The sequence below is a fragment of the Panthera leo genome, chromosome B4 (genome assembly GCF_018350215.1).
Source record: "Panthera leo isolate Ple1 chromosome B4, P.leo_Ple1_pat1.1, whole genome shotgun sequence".
Taxonomy (NCBI): Eukaryota; Metazoa; Chordata; class Mammalia; order Carnivora; family Felidae; genus Panthera; species Panthera leo.
The window spans coordinates 82,053,498-82,076,242 of NC_056685.1; the positions used below are offsets into that span (position 1 = coordinate 82,053,498).

The 22,745-nt window shown below is 41.5% G+C and overlaps 1 protein-coding gene across 1 annotated transcript; it reads right to left on the minus strand.

Annotated features, from left to right (window-relative positions):
* Nucleotides 1–1,871: 1,871 nt before the first annotated feature.
* Nucleotides 1,872–20,699, minus strand: PYM1 (PYM homolog 1, exon junction complex associated factor). Its single transcript, XM_042946807.1, has 3 exons — nucleotides 20,210–20,699; nucleotides 3,195–3,288; nucleotides 1,872–2,803 (listed from the first exon to the last, which is right to left on the minus strand). Exons 1-3 carry the CDS (start codon nucleotides 20,241–20,243, stop codon nucleotides 2,320–2,322), a joined length of 612 nt encoding a protein of 203 aa, XP_042802741.1. The 5' UTR covers nucleotides 20,244–20,699; the 3' UTR covers nucleotides 1,872–2,319.
* Between the last annotated feature and the right edge of the window lie 2,046 nt (nucleotides 20,700–22,745).

Below are 22,745 nucleotides of genomic sequence, written 5' to 3' on the forward strand. Positions count from 1 at the left end.
GGGCTTGCTGCTGTCAGAGCAAAGCCCACTTCAGATCCTCTGCCCACCCCCCCCCCCCGCCCCCATCCCTAACCCACTTGTGCGCTCTCTCTCAAAAATAATTAAAAACATTAAGAAATACATTTTAAAAATAATTTTAAAAATAAAATAAAGATCCAGGAAATTCAAAGGTTTACTGAGGTAAATCCTTTTGCAAAGCACTTAATCTCTCCCTAGTAATAGTTAAGTATGATGCCTCTAAAACATCTGAACTTATAAAATATCAAATATCTATATACATAAGCCAATTAAGCCTTCTTTATAAAATTTTCGTAATTGTGCAGGGGTCCTACAGAAGGAAACTCGGGCTCTTAGTCTCACACTGAGGTGCCCAGGCAAGTCCTTACTAATGAGCTCAGCCATTTGAGGCACAAATTATCCTTCGTCTTCTGTTTGTACACGTGGCTTGTGGCCTTATTCATTCAGTTAAGTATTTGAGAATTTACTATTTGGGGTAGTGTGATGCAATGATAAACAGTCCCAGGGCTGGATGAGCGCAATGATCTAACAAGGAGGAGGAGGGCTAACATGGAACCGAGCATAACATAATATAATAAATCCCATCACAAACCTAAGTAAGGAAGCAAGTTCAGAGAGGCATCTAGATTAATATTTGAAGCTTATGGAAGTCTTCCTAGAGAGGATAACACTGAGATTCAAAGGCTAAGAGTTGACGAGGCAGAAGGGGTCAGCAAGAGTATTATAAGCAGAGGGATCAGAAAGGACAAAGCCTCTCTGAGGCTCAGAGAGAATATGGCTCTTTTAACAGAAAGTAGTCAGTGCACTAGGGAGCACATTTTGACCAGAGCTGAAGAATGGCAAAAAATGAGGCTAGATTGTATGGGACCTTATGAGTCAGGCTAAGAACTCTGAACAACGGAGGCAGTTCATTACAGTTGACTTCCCTTCCATTGGTCTCTACACTAGCAGCTGGCTAGAAAGAAAGACTGTGGTGAGGGTGTGGGAATCAGATATGCAAAAATTAAGTGACAGCTCTAAATGCCTCTTCTTGTATTAGTTTGTCAGACAATGCCATCTTGGGGTAGCATCTAAGAAGGTAAAATTTCAGAAGAGCTGCCCCAGTGATGCTGTGAAATGGATTATTTTTGGAAAGAAACAGTAAGGAAGGTACAAAGGCCCCACTGTTATGCAGCAGGATAGTAATGACACATGTAAATTAACATGTCAAATTCAATTTGTTCTAAGTTTCCTTTTATTATAACCTAATTACTATTCACTGAAGTCTGAGCAAATAGGTACAGAAATCAGGGTCACTAATTTGGTCATACACTCACAATTTTTAAAAATTAAAAGGAATAGGGGGCACCTGGGTGGCTCAGCTGGTTAAGCAGCTGACTCTTGATTTCAGCTCAGGTCATGATCTCACAGTTCATGAGATCGAGCCCTGCCTGGGGCTCCACACTGGGCATGGAGCCTGCCTGAGATTCTCATTTTCTTTCTCTCTCTCTCTCTCTCTGCCCCCTCCCCCTGTTCACATGCTCCCGGAATGCTTTCTCTCCCTCTCTCAAAAAAGTTAATGGCGGGGGGAGGGAGGAAGGGAACCTGGGTAGCTCAGTTGTTGAGCATCTGACTCTTGATCTCAGCTCAGGTCTTGATCTTGATCACAGGATCATGGGTTCAAGCCCGGTGTTGGGCTCCACACTGAGCATGCAGCCTACTTGAAAAAGAAAAAAAAAAGGAATATTACTCTCAATATTTGTCTTCCTGTACCAAACTGGAGGAGATAATACACCTACTGGAAGCTGGAAAGAGGGACAAAGCCAGACATGTTGTCTACTTGAGTTTATTCTGTTCTTTAAAAAAACAAACAAACAAACAAAAAAAAAAAAACCAAAAAAACAAAAACAAAAAAACGGTGAGGGATGGCGGGGGAAATAACCCATAAACACTGTGAACAGGAACCAAGACTCCGACTTGAGTGTACTCCCCCTACCCTCAACCTCAGTTCTCTAAGACATTCCCACCCGCCCAATTTTCTTTTAAACAAGACACCCAAATCAGCAGCAAAGTTACCTGGGGTAATCACTGAGATTTTGAACACTGGGAATGGGAGGGAGAAAAGTCCAAAAAATAGGAGTTGGGAAGAAGAGGGAAGGAATGACGGCGAGGCTAGGCTCTGGAGGACGGAGTTGGGCCACGAGAAGTGGAAGTGAGTCAGTAGGGAGGGGGTACCCCCCTGACTGCTGCTGCCCACATTCCCCAGGACCCCAGAGAGCCCCATGGTTTTTTCTGCAGTCCATTCCCTGCTCCCCAAAGGCCTCACAGGCCCAGCTCCAAGTCCTCGAGCTCCTCCTCTAGCGCCCTCCTCCGCGCTAGCTTCTCCAGCTGCTCTTTGCTGGGCTGGCTGATTTCCCCAGCCTGGATCCGTTGCTGCAGCTCTTCCACCTGCCGAAGCTTCTTCTTTAGGTTCTTTATCTTCTTGGCCTTCTCGGTGGTGACGGCTGAGTCAGGCTGGTCAGAGGCAGCTGCAGGGGCTGCCCGGGAGCCCTGCGGAGCCGTGGGGAGTGGGGCAGTCTCTCCCAGGGACACCTTATCGAGAGTCCGGCTTAAGGCCTCTGCCTCGCCTTTCTCTTGCTGCTGCCGCCGCTTCTCCTTCCGCTTCAGGTTGCGTTTGGCTGTCTTGGAGAGGCCTGATTCGCCACCTTCTGGCCTGGATGGGGTGGCAGGAGCAGTGGCCTCGGGGCTCAGACCTGGGGGCAGTTCGGGTTTACTCTTGAAAAACTTCACATACTTGTTCTCATACCTGCAGGGAAGAGATGCCAACAGTTTCAAAGAAGCACTGACTTCTGGAGCCCTTTTCTTAACCTTCCAAATCAATCCACTCTTTTCATTCTCTCGCTTCCTTCCTCTCCTATGGTCCCTCCCCAATTTTCTTCTGTTCTGCAGGCTGTGGGAAGGTCTCTAGGTCTCATAGTTCCATATCCTGAATGCTGTTTGGAGATTCTGATAAACAGAGGCCAATAGGAACAGAACTAGTCACTTGTAACCCTCACTCATCGCTGTATCCCAGCCCCCTCTCCTCTTCTTTCTCATATAGTTGCTCCCTCCTCGCATTTCATGAGATACTGGGATCAGGAGATTCTTCTTTTCTGTGGATTCCATTAAATACCCCCTCCTCACGCCTAACCACGCACACTGGGACCTCCTCCTGGGGCACATAGCCTTCTTTCACCCTCCGCTGCTTCCGCCAGGTCCCGTCGGGTCGTTGTGTTGAGGCAATGTATTTGCCTGCAATGAGAGAATTAAGTTAGACAGTTACTCTAACTTTCAAATAGTTCCCAATTTGAAAACATGAGTGAATGTATACAGCTTCCCTGGGCACCCATCCGTCTATTAAATGCAGCCATTAAGGCACCCTTTTCTCTTATCAACCCTCAACGCCCCTCTCATCATTATTTACTGAGTGCACATTATTTACTGAGGTATAATACACCATCCCTGCCCTCAGGAGTTTCTATTTTTACACTATTTTCTATTTTTAATCTAGTTGGCAAGAGGACAGGCACAGAGGAAGAGTTTTTAAAAAAAACACAAGACAATAATAGCATTGGGGCATCAAAAGGCAATAACTGAAAAAGGGGCCAAAAGAGGGCAAAAACAAGAACCGTAGCAAGGAGAAATGACGAGAGAAGATGTAGACAGGGGAAGCTTTATTAAGATGGGTCATGAAAAACAGGTCAACTTTTAAGAATCCATACTAGATATAAAAGCACCAGTACACAAGGATATTTGTAAAGGATGTTTGTTGCTACATTATTTAAAACAGCAAAAACTGAGGCAACTTGAATGACCACCAATAAATGAACAATGGAATACATGTGGATCATCCACAGGATGGAACACCATGCTCTTATGAAAAAAGAATGTCAGATATAAATGCACTGACTTTCTTTGCTGCCAGTTATATGCTGTTGTAAGTTAGAAAAAATGAACAGCAACACTGAACACTAGAAATGCACTTTGCTCAGTAATACTTGAGTTGTTGCAATATTTGATTATCCATTTGGTTGTTACAGAAAAATTCTTAACTGTAATGATGGCTGTTGCTGTAATTGTATATTGCCTGTATTTCTACCTCTATTAATGAGCTTTATGTGCTAGATTTTAATATCCTTGTGCCTGGGCAAGTACACAAGTCTTTAAAAAACAAACATGGTTTACTTGCACAAAACTGATCAGTTTTGACGGATCGTTAATGCCCCTGAAGTGGTTTTGAGGGTGTGAAACAAATGGTGAGAATCTGAATTGGTCCCTCTTATTACAGAATTGAAATTAAGTCTACTTACTTTATCAAGTCATGTTCATGCCCTGATTTTATATAGTTGCATCTATCAATAAACATTGAAAACAAAATAAAAATAAATAAATGCATTGACTTTGGCTTGAATGGTGTTCATGATACACTAAGTGAAAAACAAGTTGCAGGATAACATATAGAGTAGTTATCCTCCAAGTTTTTTTATTTCAGGATCTCCCTTCTGCTCTTAGTTTGCAATATTATCCATTTCACCATGCAATATTTTCTAAAAAACCATATTCGCTAATATCCTCAGAAAAGTCTTTAGTGGGAAGCTGTCAAGCTGGCAGTGGCAAATATAACTTTTCCAAAATTCTGATTTTTACTTGAAGCCTTGAATTTTACCATCGGCAAAAAATACTGTCAGTTGTTTTCCTTGAAATGACGGGTTCACTTCCTTCATTTTCAGGAAAATGCCAGATACCCAGTTCTGAATTACTGGTTTGTCAGTGGTTCTTTTAAGTAAAAATGGTGTTCCATGAAAAGGAAGCTGTTTAGCTTGTGACTTGCAGACAATTGCACCAGTGCTTTTCCTTAAGACACCACCTTACTCCAGTGTGCAGTAGTGTTTCATCCTTACTTCCCAATTAGTCCACAGAGAACATGAAAGAGATGAGTAACTTCCAGTTACAAAATGAGTTAAGTTGTGAGGAATCTAAGGTACAGCATAATAACCATTATTAACAGAACTGTATTGTATTCTTGAAAGTTGCTATGAGAGTACAGTTTTAACAACAAGATGGATGGCGATTACGTGAAGTGAAGGATGTGTTAACTAACCTCATTGTGTAAACATTTCACAATATATACATGCATCAAATCACACTGCACTCCGGAAACCTACACAATGTTATATGTCAATTATATTTCAATAGAGCTGGAAAAAAAATAAGTAAAAAGAGGTGTATTCAAGGGCCAGGTTTTAATAAAATTAGCAAATCTTACTGCATAAACAAGGATATTCTTAAGTGAAACTGGCCTTATTTACTGCAAGCATGTGGCGGCAAAGAACACAATGACTGGTCGTTTGGTGCAACCACCTTGATTAGTGCTAAGGGGCCAGTGGTTTTCCCCACCTTGGCTTTTGCACCCTCAGAGCAAATGTCAACCCAGCAAAAAAAGACAATGAACACCTTAGTCTATAATAAAACCAGTTATGCTTGCAGACGTCCTTAAAGTGTCTTAGGGAACCCGCAGAGATCCTGGACATTCTGAGAACTGCTGGTGTAGGGTATGCTCCCGATTTTGTTGGGGCAAAAGGAGCAGCACTTAGTAGTCCATACAGTCTGGGCACATGGGGCAAAGAGAAAGGTGTGGAAGGACACATACCAAGATACCAAGCCTTTAATGCTGGTTATTTTAAGAGGGATAACCTGGAAGAAGAGGTAATAGAAACCATTAACCATTAGGATATATACTTTTTGCCCTTATAGATATCTTTATTTTTATAATTTGTTTTTAAAAATCTTATATATACATACATATCTTGTATTACTTTTTTTTTTTCTTAAGTAGGCTCCACATCCAACATGAGGCTTGAACTCACAACCCTGAGAGCAAAAATTGCATGCTCTACCGACTAAGACAGTCAGATGCCTCATGTATTATCTTTTTTTTTTTTTTTTTAAGCATTACTTTTATAAAAAGAAAGAAAGATTTGTAAAAGAAAAGTAAAAAGTTAAGTCTGGGGCCTTCCACACAGATTATATATTGTTCCATGAATTGGCTTTTTTTTTTTTTTAAATGTTTACTTATTTATTGAGACTGGGGGAGAGGCAGAGAGAGAATCCCAAGCAGGCTCTGCACTGTCAGCACAGAGCCCAACCCAAACTGTGAGATCTCACAAACTGAGATCATAACCTGAGCAGAAATCAAAAGTCGATGTTTAACTAGGGACCCCTGAATTGGCTTTCTGTTCAAAATGCAAATGTCATTAATAAAATTAAGCTAAAAGCAAAAAAACTGTTAAAGAAAATGGTTAAGATTTGAAAGGTAGAAAAGATGGGACAAAGAACAAAAAAGCAAAAAAAAAGCATGGATGTGGGAAGGGGGTTGGGGTATTTAAAGAATAAAAAGTAGAGGAGTCTAGTCAGACAGCTCATGTTAGATACTAAAAAATGGGGCCAGATCTTGGAAAGCGTTAAACAAAAGGTCAAGAAATTTGAAGTTTATCTGGTGAATAAAACGAGAGCCACTTGAGGATACTGCTTGCTTAAATCCAACAGTTTAAACACAAGAGTATAAATTGAAGAATCAAAAAACTGAGGTTTCATGGAGGGAAGACTGAGACCAAACCTGGGCTTTAAAGAGTCAAACTAAAGGAAATGAAAAAGGAGGCAGATTGAATTCTAAATAGAAGCTCATTCTAAAACAAAATGTCACACATGGGAATGGAAATGGCATGATCAGGAGATGGTGGGTGAGAGGGCTGATATAAAGTAAATGAGAGGAGGGGCGCCTGGTGGCTCCAGTTAAGCATCAGAGTTTGGTTCAGGTCATGATCTCACAGTTGTGAGTTTGAGCCCCACATCGGGCTCTGTGCTGACAGCTCAGAGCCTAGACTTCTTTGGATTCTTTATCTCCATCTCCCTCTGCCCATTCCCAGCTCGCATGTGCGCTCTCTCTCCCTCTCTCTCTCAAAAATAAATAAACATTAAAAAAAAATTGGGGGGGGGGGCACCTGGGTGGCTCAGTTGGGTTAAGCGGCCGACTTCGGCTCAGGTCATGATCTCGCGGTCTGTGGGTTCGAGCCCTGCGTCAGGCTCTGTGCTGACAGCTCAGAGCCTGGAGGCTGTTTCAGATTCTGTGTCTCCCTCTCTCTGACCCTCCCCCGTTCATGCTTTGTCTCTCTGTCTCAAAAATAAATAAGCGTTAAAAAAAATATTTTTTAAAAAAATTTTTTAAGTAAATGAGGGGAGAATGTTCAGACCTTGAAACGCCAGTTAAGGAGTTTAATATCTGGCAGGTGGCACACATTCAGTAAATACTTGTTAATGAATGAATTCAAAGCAGTGTTTTAGGGCAATTAATCTGGCAGGATGAAAAGGTGAATTAGAAAGTGGAAACACTGGAGACGTGGAAAATCAGGGGAAAAAAGGGTGCAATAACACTGGCATGTGATAGAATTGGCTGAAACAGTGAGAAAGGAAGAGACTTATGCCAAATCCATTATCAAAGAATCAACATTTGGGAATTTGCTGATGGGGGAGGGGTAAAGGGTTAAAGTAAAAAATAATTTGGGGCTCCTGGGTGGCTCAGTCTGTTAAGTGTCCAACTTTGGCTCAGGTCATGATCTCATGGTTCATGGGTTTGAGCTGCATTTCGGACAGTACTGGCAGCATGGGGCCTGCTTGGCATCCTCTGTCTCCCTCTCTTTCCGCCCCTCCCTCGCTCATGCACACTCTCTCTCAAAAATAAACATTAAAAAAAAAACTCTTAAAAAAATAATTCAACACTTTATTTTAGTAATTCCAACCTTGAGAATTTAGCATAAGGAAATACCTCCAACAGGAAAAAAAAACAAAGAGGAAAAAAAGGAATTGACAGTGAAAATTATGGCATTATCTAAAAAGAGCTAAAAATTAAAAACAAGCTTCAAGTCCAGTTATATAGGAATGGTGTATAACACATCCATTGCAAATGATAACAGGGTCGCCTGGCTGGCTCATTCAGTAGAGTGTACAACCCTTGATCTCAGGGTCAAGAGTTAGAGCCCCACGTTTAGTGTACAGATTACTTAAAAATAAATAATCTTTAAAGAGACAGGATATAATTCTTTTTTTTTATTTTAAAATTTTTTTTAAATGTTTATTTATTTTTGAGACAGAGAGAGACAGAGCATGAATGGGGAGGGGCAGAGAGAGAGGGAGACACAGAATTGGAAGCAGGCTCCAGACTCTGAGCCATCAGCCCAGAGCCTGACTCGGGCTCGAACTCACGAACCGTGAGATCGTGACCTGAGCTAAAGTCGGACGCTCAACCGACTGAGCCACCCAGGCGCCCCGACAGGATATAATTCTTAAAAATGATAATAAAATTTTAAATCATGTAATGTGACATAATGTAAACCATAATGAAATTATATAAATATACTATGATTTCAATTATTAAATGTTATGCATATTTTTAAATCTTTGTTTATTTGAGAGAAAGAGAGCATGAACTAGCAAGGGAGGGGCACAGAGAGAGAGAATCCCAAGCAGGCTCCACACTGAGCGTTGAACCTGACGTTGGGCTCAATCTCAAGAACCATGAGATCATGATCTGAGTCAAAACCAAGCGCTGGACACTTAACCGACTGAGCCACCCAGGCGTCCCATTAAAAATAAAATCTTTAGGGGCACCTGGGTGGCTCAGTCGGTTAAGCGTCCAACTTCAGCTCAAGTCATGATCTCGAGGTTCATGAGTTCTGTCCCCGCGTCCGGCCCGCGCCGACAGCTCAGAGCCTGGAACCTGCTTCAGATTCTGTGTCTCCCTCTCTCTCTGCCCCTCCCCCGCTCACACTCTGTCTTTCTCTTGCTCTCAAAAATTAAAACATTAAAAGAAAAATTTTTAATAAAATCTTAAAAAAAGATCTAATTTTAGGTTTCAAACCTGAATGGGTTGGAGAATGGGTACACAATGAGAGTGAAAATACTTTTGACCTGGTAATTATTATAAAGATTTTGTGGAAGACACAGATCTGTTGTAATCTTTGGAAGATAAGCAGGATTTAGACAGGTGGAGGTGGGGAGTGTGGTTACAAGAAAAGAAAGGGAAGTATTTCAGGAATATGGGACAATATACGCAAAGGGACAAATGAGACTAGTCAGGACCCTGCTAAAAATTCTTTCTGGATTCCTATTGTCCTCAAGGTATTTACATGGAGGACAGGACTACACACAAAAGGCCAATCCTCTCAGCTACCAGTCGCTCACACTCTGCTCCAGCTGACTGAAATACTCACAAATCTCACCAGACCTGTGTCTCTATTTTCTATGCCTTTTTGCTTTTGCTTCCTTTGGCCTGGAACAGGCTTTCCTTGATTCTTATCTTAGTTAATTCCTGTTGGTCTTTAAAGGTCAAGTTCAAGTATAAACTCCAATTCAGTTCCTCCTTCCCACCCCAGGCCCTTTGTATACAACACCTGTTTTGGCCTTTATCATGCTCTGATGTTTAACATAATTGTGTACTTCCTTGAGCACTGGGACTTTGTCTTTGATCTCTGAAGCAAAGGGCCTGGCGCATAGAAGACTGTAATTAAGTCAAATTAATAAATAAATAGGGGTTCCTGGCTGGCTTGGTTGGTAGAGCGTGTGACTCTTGATCTCAGGGTTGTAAATTCAAGCCCCACATTGGGTGTAGAGATTAAGAGATTACTTAAAAATAACATTTTCAGGACCCCTGGGTGGCTCAGTCAGTTCAGCCTCCGACTTCACCTCAGGTCATGATCTCAAGGTTCAAGCCCCACATCAGGCTCCATACTGACAGTGCAGAGCCTGCTTGGGATTCTCTCTCTCCCTCCCTTCCTCTTTACCCTTTCCCCGTGCTCTCTCAAAATAAATAAACTTTAAAAAAATAAAATAAAATCTTTATGGGCACTTGGATGGCTCAGTTGGTTGAGCATCCAATTCTTAGTTTCAGCTCAGGTCATGATATCACTGTTCATGGATTTGAGCCCCATGTCAGGCTTTGCACTGACAGTGCAGAATCTACTTGGGATTCTTTCTCCGTCTCTCTCTCTGCCCCTCCCCCCACTTGTATTCTCTCTCTCTCTCAAAAAATAAATATTAAAGATAAATATTAAAAAATAAATAAGTAAAATCTTTAAAAAATATTTTAAATAAGTAAGTAAATTTAAGTATCATATTAGAGAGCAAGAACCTAGAATATTTTGGGCAAAAAGCACATGTAATGGGCAAAGACACTAGAAGTAAATTAGTCAGAATATGAAAAGTAACCAATCTTCTCTGGAGTTTGGACTTAAGCTTCAGACCGTAGAAGAGCACTGAAGGCCAAAAACAGAATACAGATGATATGCTCAAAGCAATGCTTTCAGATTAACCTCAAAATGTGTAATATAAACTAAAGGTAGAAAAAATGAAAATAGCTAAAATAGAGAAAAACTGATTTAGATGGTCTCTGTGGGTATTGAAAGGAAAATGAAAGAGAAATTCATTGTGAAGAACAAGTCAACAGACTTGAAGACTATTGAGATTTGACTGCCAAGATTTGAATTAGACGAAATAATTGAAACAGTGCCACCGTGGGTTTGATCTGGTGCTTTGCACATGTATGCTCTTATTTTCACAACATACCTGTGGGTAAATAGGGCATATGGTAATAATATTTCTTCACACATGGATTTTAAATGTTTATTGAGCCACTTGGGTGTTGTGCCAGGCACTGTAACAGGAGCTAGGGATACAACAATGAATAAAGAAAATGGTCTTGCCTTTTTGTAGCATACATTCTAGTGACGAAGAAAGGTAATAAATAAGAACACAAATAATTACAATATCACTCTTGAATGTGCAAAATTTAGAGAATAAAAATCACTGATATGAAGAAAGCTCAACACCTGAAACTAATATAACACTGTATGTTAATTATACTGGAATTTAAAAAAAAACACACACACGAAGTCCAGAGAAGATGACAACTTCGTGAAAATAACTAATTCAATTCTAGACAGGCAGTGTCTTACGTGAAATTAAGGAGAAAAGGACAATACTAGAAACATATTTAAGAAAAATGCACAAAGATTATAGCTGAAGACTTAAGATTAATAAAGATGGAAAATGAGGAAAAACAGGTCAGAAGTTTCTTGAATGGCCATCCTAACTGGAAGCCCTGCGATCCAAACAGCCAACTGTCACAAAGAAGCATCTATTTTATGTTCTCTTGGTTCCATTCTCTTGACTTCACGGTATCCAAAGGTAAAGTAAAAAAAGAAGGGAGTGGTTTGGAGATTCCTACCCATAGAAATAAAAAACAAGGGCAGAATATCAGGATTTTCAGGTAACCCCCTTGGGAAAGTCAGAAACTACAGATTAGAGATTGTTATAAGAACTTGGTAAACTTACTTTCTCACATTTGCTATTTGGTAATCCTTAATCTGTTGCCTTAAACTGTAAAGGGCCTTGTTTTCAGGGGTGGCAGGAAGACAGTGAAGAGACAGGACAGCAAGCAAGGCTTGCTGGGAGAACTCTAAGGGGTTATATGGAAGTGACTGTTAAAGGTGTGTTGAATCCCTGGGACCTGCTCAAATAAGAAAGGAGATCTACAAGACAGAGCTGAGCCTAGGGGTGATCTCAGGGCCAACAATTATTATAATGCCTGGATGTGGTTTCTAACACCTAGAGACAATATAGAAAGAGAAGATCCAATTTGGAGGAATGAGCCTGGAAAAACAGTCATGATCATCTTCCTCAACAAGGAAAAGGTGTCGGCAGCAACAGAAAATAATAATTCTGGAAAAGAACCAGGAGAGTGTTATGCCATGAAGACCAAAAGAGTTTTAAGGGCAGGTGGTAAACAGTATTGAATAGTGCACAGAGATTAAGGAAAAGGAGAACTGAGAAGAAAAAGATACTGATGTTGGCGATTTGCATTTTCTAGTTATCTCCAAGAATATAGCCTCAGAAAAGTACAAATTAATGAAATGTAATAAACACTGGAAGCCTCCTAGGACACAAGTACCCTACTAAGTGATACAAGGATTATCAAGATTGAGTAAAATGGTCCCTACTTTCAAGAAATTTACAGTCTAAGTAAGGAGAAGGGTAGGCAAGTTAGGCAAACAAAGAATAAAACAAAAATATAAATGTCTTAGGTATCTTAAGAGACTGATACATACTGGTAACAAATTTCAAGAGAATAAATAATCACATCCTGTTTGATGGGGGAAGGTAACAGAAAATCAAGAAAATCTTAGGGATTTGACATTAAATACTAGGTAGAAGTAGTAACAATAACAGTAACAAATCAGTGGCTGATATTTCTGCAGACAGAGAAAGGAAGGGAAAGGGCCTTCTAAGAGTAACAACAAATAAAATCATAGCAGTGGAAAACTCACAGTATGCTGAGAACAGTTAGGAAAGAGCATTTATTAATAAGTATCTACATTGCAATAAGAACTTTACATACATTACCTTATTGAATCTAGACAATGGGTAGGTATTACCATCTCTAGCTGAGGTCAAGAGTCTTCAAGAAGTTAAATATATGTCCAAGACCACAAATGCACAATACTATTCCACCTTATACTACATAGTCCAGTTTCACTGGGAGTTATAAAAAGAGACCTAGTATGTGGTGATACTATACTGAAAAGTGGTTTGTGCTCATATTAAAGAGTAGTATCTAAGCTAATGGTACATATGTGAATTTCACAGTCAATTCCAAAAAGAGAGTAGCAGCTACCATTGTGTGCCTCCTTAATGCTCAGGACAGGGCTGTGTTTATATACATGACTTATTTCACTTTCATATCTCCATGAAGGATTATTCTAGTTTTAATAAAATTTATTTATTTATTCTGAAAGAGAGAGAGAAAGGGAGAGAATCCCAAGCAGGTTCCATGCTGTCATCACAGAGCCCGGTGTGGGGCTTGAACTCACAAACTGTGAGATCATGACCTGAGCTGAAACCAAGAGTCATATGCTTAACTGACTGAGCCACCCAGGTGCCCCTGGATTATTCTAGTTTTAGAGATGATGAGAAATTTAATAGCCTGCCCAAAGTTACAAAGTCAGCAAACTGCAGAATTCAAACCCAGGCTGTAGGTTTGTTCCAAAGGTTGTGCATTTTACACTGTTATTGCATACTGTGTTATAAACAAACAAAAAAATACAAAAAAGGCCAACCATACTAATAAAGAAAATATAAATATAAAATATAATTTTCATCTGTCAAAGTAGTAGAATTTTTGGAGATGATAATAGCAATGCAGTCAAAGATGTGGTTAAACCAGCATAGTCATATATTATTGGTCGTAAAAGTCTTTAGAAAGCAATTTGGCTTAACATAGAAAGATAACATAAGGTAATCCTATCTTTTACCAGCATTTCCCAAAGCTTTTGTTATATAAGACACTTATGGAAAACACTTCCATAAGATAGTAACAAGAGTTACCCCAAAAAATTGTTAAGTAAGTGGGCACTTCTGGGTTAAACATAGAAAAAAAGGGGGGCACCCGGGTGGCTCAGTTGGTTAAGCATCAACTCTTGATCTCAGCTCAGGTCACGATCCCACAGCTCATGGGATTGAGCTGTCAGGCTCTGTGCTGACAGCAAAGAACCTGCTTGGGATTTTCTTCCTCTCTCTGTCCCTCCTCCCCTGCTTGTGCTCTCCCTCTCTCTCTCTCTTAGAAAGAAAGAGAGAAAGAAAGAAAGAAAGAAAGAAAGAAAGAAAGAAAGAAAGAAAGAAAGAAAGAAAAGGAAAAGAAAGAGGAAGGGAAGGGAGGGACGGAAGGAGGAAGGAAGGAAGGAAGGAAGGAAGGAAGGAAGGAAGGAAGGAAGGAGGAAAGAAGAAAGAAAGAAAGAAAGAAAGAAAGAAAGAAAGAAAGAAAGAAAAAGAAAATTTGTTCTTATTGGCAGGACTTAAATGAGGAGTTAATGTGTTCTTATTCGTGTGAGTATCCACAATAGGAATGTGATCCACAGTATTTCCCAAATTTATTTGACCAAAGGAACCTTATTTTTATTTTGTTATTTTGTGTTTACTTATTTTGCAGTACATCTCACAAGACTACTAAGCATTCTGAGAATCATATTTTGGGAAACAGAGCCATTTGGTATGATCCCAATTATGTAAAATATAGATATGCTACATATGTACACAGACAGAAAAACTAAAAAGAAGTGTAACTGTAGTTATCTTTGGGTTCTGGAATTTCCAAGCATGCATGTGACTTCTATTTTATACTACTTACAAAAACATTTTCTAAGTTAGCTACAATCAACATGAATTAATAAATAAATAAATGTTTGACCCCCCCCCAACCCAGTAATTCTACTTCTGGGAACTCAATCCTAAGAAAATGACTTAAATGCAGGCAAAAATTTATGCACAAAAATGTTCATGGAGTTCTTGTAACAAAAATTCTGGAAACAATCTAAAAGCCCAGTAACAGAGGCACCTGGGTGGCTCAGTCAGTTGAGTGTCTGACTCGTGGCTTCGGCTGAGGTCATGATCTCACAGTTTGTGAGTTCAAGTCCCGCATCAGGCTCTGTGATGACAGCACAGAGCCTGCTTAGGATTCTCCTTCTCCCTCTCCCTCTCCCTCTCTCTCTCTGCCCCTCCCCCACTCTCTCAAAATAAATAAATAAACTTAAAAAAATTAAAAAATAAAAGTCCACTGACAGATGAAACATGAGAGGGTACATGCCCAAACAGTAAAACTCTGCCAATATTTTAAAAAATATTTAGAGTTTTTAATAACAAGAAAAAATATTTATGTCATAAGGTTAAATGAATAGGCAAAATGTAGGTGTATATACCATCAAATTCAAAAACGTTTTAAAAATGTACAGAAAAAATAAAGATCAGAAAGATATGTGCCAAAGTAAACAGTAGACTCTGGGTGGATGAATTATATTGAGCAAATATTACATAAGTAAATCTATACTTAAGGAACAGTAATCTGGCAACAGTGTGCCAAATGAACTGGAACAGAGAGAGACTGGAGACAGGACAAGTATTTAGGAGGTCACAGAAATATTTGCAGGATAAAGGAAAATGGAATTTGATCAGGCATGCAGAATGACCCAAGTACTATGCTTGATATTTTGCATTTATCTCTTCTAATCCATATAATAATCCTTACATAACAGTAATTATTACAGAACTATTTGCCAGGCACTTTCTATGTGCCAAACATATACATTATTTCATTTAAATTTTAATTCTCTCAATAATCCTATGTTGTAGGAGTCATTACTCTGAATTCATTGATGAGAAAACTAAGGCTTAGTTTCCCAAGTCTTAAAATTCCCAAGGCCTGGGGTGCCTGAGTGGCTCAGTTGGTTAAGTGTCAGACTTCCACCCAGGTCATGATCTCACACTTCGTGAGTTCGAGCTCCACATTGGGCTCTCTGCTCTCAGCGCAGAGTCTGCTTCAAATCCTCAGTCCCTCTCTCTCTGCCTCTCCCCACCCCCTCTCTCTTTTTCTCTCTAAATAAACAAACTCAAAAACAAATAAATATACAGATAAATAAAATACCTTCTTTACAAAAAAAATTGCCAGGGCACCTGGGTGGCTCAGTCGGTTAAGTGTCCGACTTCGGCTCAGGTCATGATCTTGTGGTCCGTGAATTCGAGCCCCACATCAGGCTCTGTACTGACAGCTCAGAGCCTGGAGCCCACTTCGGATTCTGTGTCTCCCTCTCTCTCAAAAATAATAAACATTAAAAAAAAAATTCCCCAAGGCCATATACCTAACAAGTACTGAAGATGAGATAAGGATAATAGCAGTAGGAATAGAATGATATTTTGACAATTGGTATGTGGTAGAGGATGGGGAACAAGAGAGGAATAAAAGATGATACCACAAATATAACAATATCTAGTGCTCGCATCTTGGTTTCTTGATACTATTCTTCAGTAACAGGAACAAGGGCTCCTTGGAGAAATGTCTGATTCTAGGACTGGGATAGGAAAGATAAAAGATGAGCCCGGAGCATATTCTAGACACAAGAAAGTAAAGAAGAGCTAAAAACAAAAACAAAAACAAAAACCTACACTGGTGGGGGTATGTCAAAGGGACACAGAGCCAACTAAAAGAGCTCCCAATGTCCAAAGCTGGAACATTTAGAGCAATAAAATAAATAGAATTAGATTATAACCCAAAGTCCATATTGATATAAGTAAATGATTGAATAAATGGAGAAGAGACAAATCTGCAGAAATATTCCAAATAACATATGTAAATACTCCATCCTTAAGGAAGGAAACGTAACTTCCCCCTCTTTAAGTATAGGCTGTGAATAGACACTTTCTTCTAAAGACTATAGTATGGAAAAGAGAAGGAAAAAAGGATAACTTTATACTGGAGAAAGCTTACAAATATGACTTCAGCCAGGTGACCACAATCATGGTCAATATCAACAGTAAAAACATTATGATATTGTACCCTTGATATGATGAAAATGTCACTTTTCCTCTGTGATTGTCCCCTAAAAACACATAACCCCAATCTAATCATGAGAAAAACATCAGATAAATTCCAATAGAGGGCATCCTATAAAATACTTGATTAGCACTCCTCAAAATTCCTCAACAAAAACAAGGAAAATCTGAGAAACTATCACAGCTAATGGGAGCTTAAGGAGACATGAGAACTAAAAGTAATAGGGTACCCAGGATGGGATCTTGGAACAGAAAAAAAAAAAAAATTAGGTAAAAACTAAGGAAATCTGGGACATCTGGCTGGCTCAATGGGAAGAGCATGCAACTCTTGATCTCAGAGCTGTTAAGTTTGAGACCTATGTTGGGTGTAGAAATTACTTAAAAATAAAATCTTGGGGCACTTGGCTAGCTCAGTCGATTAAGCATCTGACTCTTGACTTCAGCTCAGGTCATGATCTCACTGTCCTGAGACTGAACCCCGCATCAGGCTCCGTGCTGAGTATGGAGCCTGCTTCATATTCTCTCGTTTTCCCTCTGCCCCTCTCCCCAGCTCACGCTCTAAAAATAAATAGGGACACCTGGGTGACTCAGTCGGTTAGGTGTCTGACTCTTGATTTCAGCTCAGGTCAGATCTCACGGTTTGCTGGATAGAGCCTTGTGTTGAACTCTGCGCTGACAGAGTGAAGCCAGCTTGGGATCATCTCTCTCCCTCTCTGCCCCTCCCCTGCTTGCACACACTATGTGTGCACACATGTGTGTGCACACGGGTGCACTCTCTCTCTCAAAATAAACATTTTTTTTAAATAAGAAAAATAAAAATAAAAGGGGCGCCTGGGTGGCTCAGTCGGTTGAGCGTCCGACTTTGGCTCAGGTCATGATCTCCCCGTTTGTGAGTTCAAGCCCCGTGTCGGGCTCTGTGCTCAGAGCCTGGAGCGTGCTTCAAAGTCTGTGTCTCCTCCTCTCTCTGCCCCTCCCATGCTCATGCTCTGTCTCTCTCTCTCAATAATAAAGAAACGTTAAAAATTTTTGAAAAATAAATAAATAAAAATAATTTTTAAATAAAATGAAATCTTTAAAATATAAGGAAATCTGAATGATGTATGGACTTTAGTCAATAATAATGGCATCAATATTGGTTCATTAACTGCAATAATGATACCATACTAATGTAAGATGTTAATAATAAGGGAAACTGAATATATGGGAATTGTCTATCATTTTCTCAAGTTTTCTATAAATCTAAAATTGTTCTAAAAAATAAAGTCTATTTAAAATTAAAAAGAGATGGTACAAAAAATTGATCTTGGGTTGGCTAGGACGAGGATGCCATTAACGAAATAAGGAAAAAATGATATTGATTTTGGGCAGATTGAATTTAAGGTGTGACAGTATATTCAAGAATAAAAGTTATTCACCAATCTATTAGAAAAGGGAAATAGCAACTAAGGAGAGAGGTTGGTGCTAGAAACAAAACTGTAAAAAGCTAAAGGACAAATAAGAGTGAGAAAATGAAAACAGTATGGGTAGACCTGATATTCAAGAAATCGGGCTGTGAACAGGAAAGAAACAAATGCTAGGCCTTGACTTTTCCATGAAATAGAAAGTGAAGACATCTGCTACAAGAGGGGGGAATTAAAAGGGAGGTCACAGAGTGCTGGAAAAGGTTGGGGAAAAGCCATGGTAGAATGTAAGCAAACCAAGAAAAAAGAATTTGAGAGAAGCCATGATCTTGGCAGAAGTTAACACTAAGTTATATTACACTGAATGTACAGGTTTTGCACTTTTTCACTAGCCATGTGCTGTGGGTGGTCTAGACACGGAAGCCAAAAAAATAGGTGATGAGTATGATTCAAGATAACAGAAGTGCTTGCCAAATACAGAAGATCAAAATGAATGAAGCAAACAATGAAGATAGTATCAAAGTGGCTGATCACTAAGGTCTAGCAGAGCAGCATCAAAGATAGTCATGAAGGTACTGGTAGACTCAATGAAATGGGAAAAGTTAAGAACCTCAGAAGGGCAAAAAGTGGAATCTGTGGATGGGAAGGAGTGAAAAGGGTAACTGGTAAGGAGGCTAAAGTGATAAAGAGCACCTGAAGGGGAAGTAGCGTAATAGGTCCAGGTTGTAGTGATCTGATGTGTAGCTACTTTAAAAATACAAAGGAAAGTCAACTGTCTTGTGCTGAGGAACTATAAGATCAGTATTTCAAAGATGCTGGAGACACTGAGAATAAGAGCAAGAAACAGTGGAGAAAAAAGTATGATGCAATAGGTCTGGGTCCTTGTGGGCAATAAATGATGGCCCTGAAGTTTTAGAGACAATGCTCTAACTGCATGGCAATACCTTCACAGAGATTAGAGTGACGGTGGTAGGTCAATGATCTGGAAGTAGTAGGGGAAAGAAAAAAAAGCAGTGTGATTCCTTCTCTTCTACATAGTCACAGAGAACAGAAGATATGTGTTTAAAGAAAATCGTTAAGAATAAAGAAAAGTGTACTGGACGATGAGCAATATTTTCGAAGCACGTATTAAAGGAGCTGGTAGAAGAAGGACCTACTGAATAGAGAACAGAAGTTCTGTGTACCACTTTGAAATGTGAGGCTGAGGAGAAGTAGCAGAGAGACCTGGCTTGCCATAGGATACCATAGGAGAGGTGGACTGAGATGTAAGGAACATGGAAAGCAGCAAAGCAACAAATAAAGGGCACATTTTTAAAAGACTGTATGTACCAACCACAGTATACACAGTGTCACTTCTACAGAAGACTACACATACACAGTGAAGGCTACAAAAAACATTAACACCTTGCCTTGCACAGCATTTTATAAATTGCTTGCACATACGCTATCTTATTTAATGGTCACTAGGTAGATATCACTACGCCCATGTTTCTACAGATGAGGAAATAAGGATGGGACAAAACCAAAATGAAAATATTGACTCTCAGTTTTCAACACATAAACCTCCATACACAGTGGACACTTCATCTCAATCAGCCAGGCTGGAAATTCTTCTCTAGGCAGAATTTATAGTGGGTTCTATGAACTTGTCAGAGGGCTTGAGAGGCCATTAGACACCTCTTTTTGCCTTCTTCCACCTCAGATCCCTCAATTTTTATCACCATCACCACCAGAAAAGTACAGAAAGGTGGTGCCATCAAAAAGAAAACTCAAGTTTAAAGTTATACTAGGTTACTGTTCCATTCACACCTCTGAACCTCAGTAACCCAACAATGAAGATGTGGGAGAGAATGGAAAAAGCATTATGCAGGAAGTCTACATAAAAGCAATGAGGAAGTCTTCAACAGATACAGCTTCAAGAATAAGAATTAAAATGGGGCTGGGGTAGGGCAGAAGGCAGGTACCGCTGAAAGATGGGGGAGGGGAACAGGAGAAAAGCAGGAATTGGAGGGAACTGAGAGTGTAAGAGCTCCCAAGCCTGGAGAAGCCAAAAGAGATACGAGATCTCCAGCTGCTGAAGAAAAGGTAAGGGACTGTGAGGGTCCTGGAGCAGGAACCTGCACTGGAGGACCCCAGGGCTTGGGTGACCGGAAGCGGAGACCCCCAAACACGAGACCAGAAGGGGGCGCAGGTGACACCCCATAGGAGAGAATGAATGGGGAAGGCGGTCCGGAGGGCGGGGCAAAGGAGGGGCCCCGGGATGGGCGGGGCACAGACCCCTTTCCAAGTCCGAACCCCTGCCCCGAGAGCCCGGGGAGAAGCGGCTCCGCGCCTCCCGCACTCACCGCCGGTCTCGTCAGTTACATAGGGAGTCGCCATCTTGAAAACGCAAACCACTTCCGGCGTGAGCGGGCTGGGGTCCCGCCCCCCTCCCCACCGGAAGTGGAGTCCTGATCGTAGCCAGCCACCATTTTAGTCTTAAAGGGAGAGTACACCGTTTCGTGGACGGAGAAGGAGGAAGAGAGTAGAAGCTAAAGACTTTCATAAAATAAAAGCCGCAGACTCTAGTACTGCCACTGAATCCAATATTGGGCTTCTGCTCCGTGTAAAACAGTCCTCTGGGCACCGAGAGAAGTTCTGGGGCACGGCTCCTCTCCGTCCAGGACCTTCGAGGGAAAAGGGGGCAAGGCCCACCTGCACCCCGAAAGTGGGGCTGATAAATGAGTTAGAGTATTCAGGCCCTAACCTGCACCCAGGTCCCAGAGCGGCTTCGGGACATGGGGCGGCCAAACTCCGGTAACGCACCAATCTTGTCAGGGACGAATGGAAGACCCCCAACTGACCCTCTCTTAGAAGGTGGAGAGGTCGAAATCGCGTGTCGATTGCCCTCGGCTACCCAGCTCAACCCTCGGGTCAGACCCGCGAAAGGGGCGTGCAAGGCAGGGGGTGCTGCTGTCCGGTCACCTGTCCCCGCAGCCTAAGGGCTGCCGGCGAATTCCACGACCGAGGAGGCGGCGGGCCGGGTTGGGCGGGCAGCCCTGGCTGGCCCTGCCCCTGGGGCGGCCCGGAGGATTCGGGCGGCGAAAAGACGATGGCCCAAGTTTGCTCTGGCCTTCGACCCCGGGAGCCTCCTTAGGCTGGGCCCCAGGGTCGGAGGGCAGGGTGAAGGCTTCTGGGCGGAGCCACTTAATATTCTAATTAACCTCGTGTAGGTCTGGGCACTGAGGATCCAAAGCCCCGGGCAACTCGCCAATGGTCCGGGCTTGTACGGTCACTCCCTTTGCAGTCCTGCCCTGCCCCTTGCCTCCCTACTCTTTAGAAGTACCCAAATGTTTTCCCTCCCCCGCTCTTTGCAGCAGCCGTTGATCCTTGAGGGCTAAATCCTGCTAAACTCGTTTCCCCCGCAGCCTGGGAGGGACCGACTGCAGGTTCCTCTCCTCAGGTGTTGGCTCTGCCCTCTCCACGCTGCTCTTTCCTTATGGACTCTTTTACCTTCCTCCAAATCCCCCATTTTGGTTTAGGTTCATGTCCAACTGTACCTCTGGAACCCGTAGAGAGGGGCAAATATTACGATCTCCAACACTAGGCTGTATGCCTACTGAAAAAACAAAAAAGGTGAGAAAAGAAAAAAAAAGAGCAATGACGGACTAGGAACTTCCTAAAGGGTTGACATGAAACTTTTGAAGTTTTCTCAGGTCTCAGCTTGTCTTCTAGTCTATGTTCCACCTTCCTGACTTCCACCAGAGGCCCAACTCAGAAGGTCTCAAAGAGACTCCTTTAAAAATTGATTTGCATTCAGTACACAACATTGCAGATGTTGTAACGCTGCCATCCTTAACCCCTGCTCTCTTTCAACAATTGTGCTTCAGCCTCACAGGATCAGCATCCTGTCCTTAGCCTTGTTACTGATGATTATTAGAGGTGAGAATGTGGGAGGAAGCCTTTAAAAACTAGAGGGATGTATTGGTCTTGACTACCTGAGAACTAGAACTAGTGGTAGTAGGCTGCTCAATGAATGGAATCCTAAAGTGGCCCCAGTTGACTACCCAGCACAACACCCCCACCCCCACCCCCACCATGCCCCCTGATGTCTTGCCTCAGCTCTGGGGTTGACAGGAAGTGAAACTCAGTTGTCTGCCCGGCAAACCTGCCTAGGACCCAGCCCTGGGCCCCGGATGTGCCCCCCCCCCCCCCCCACACACACATACACCCTGAGAAGGAAGAGGAGAAAGAAGAGCCTGGGGAGAACAAAGCTGTTGTTTTTTCCTTTTCCTTTGTTCATTGCGGTTTCTTTCTTTCTGATTTTTATGATGTGGTTGGTTAAAGAAATGAGCACCTGGAACAGTAGGCATTATACGCCTCCTCCTTAGAAGTTTCTGGGCCTTTCTTCCCCTCCCATCCCCACCAATAACTGACGAGGTATGATGGAGTAGAGATCCTAAAGAAGACACAAAGAAGCCTAGAGTATGACTGGTTTCACTTTATTCCTTGTTAGAGATCACCCTATGCTCCACTTTGAAGTCTCAAAAAAAAAAGAGGTCTTTAGAGGAACAATTTAACTTCAAGCAAGGACATAACTGAGGATGATGGAATGAAAAACACAGGTCATATGTAGGATGGTATCACTGCTAGTGATATTTGCAAGGAAAGCTGAGTGCCTTAGGCTTGGTATCATTCCAGAATTTCTAGATGAAGGGTCCAGGAGCAGAAAACTGGAAAAGGTAGTATGGGACTTGTGCTTTCTTATATTGTTTGTTTATGATAGCTTAGAGTCATAAGGCTTTACACACACACACACACACACACACACACACATACACACACATGCACACACATACACACACACACCCCCAAGCTACTTATTGGTGCAGTCCTTAAGCT

Excerpts from the sequence above, each read along its gene's own strand:
- PYM1 (XM_042946807.1), bottom strand. The coding sequence starts at position 20,243 with ATGGCGACTCCCTATGTAACTGACGAGACCGGCG. Across the intron at positions 3,289-20,209 it reads TGTAACTGACGAGACCGGCG|GCAAATACATTGCCTCAACA; the intron begins GTGAGTGCGGGA and ends CTCTCATTGCAG. Across the intron at positions 2,804-3,194 it reads CCCCAGGAGGAGGTCCCAGT|GTATGAGAACAAGTATGTGA; the intron begins GTGCGTGGTTAG and ends TCTTCCCTGCAG.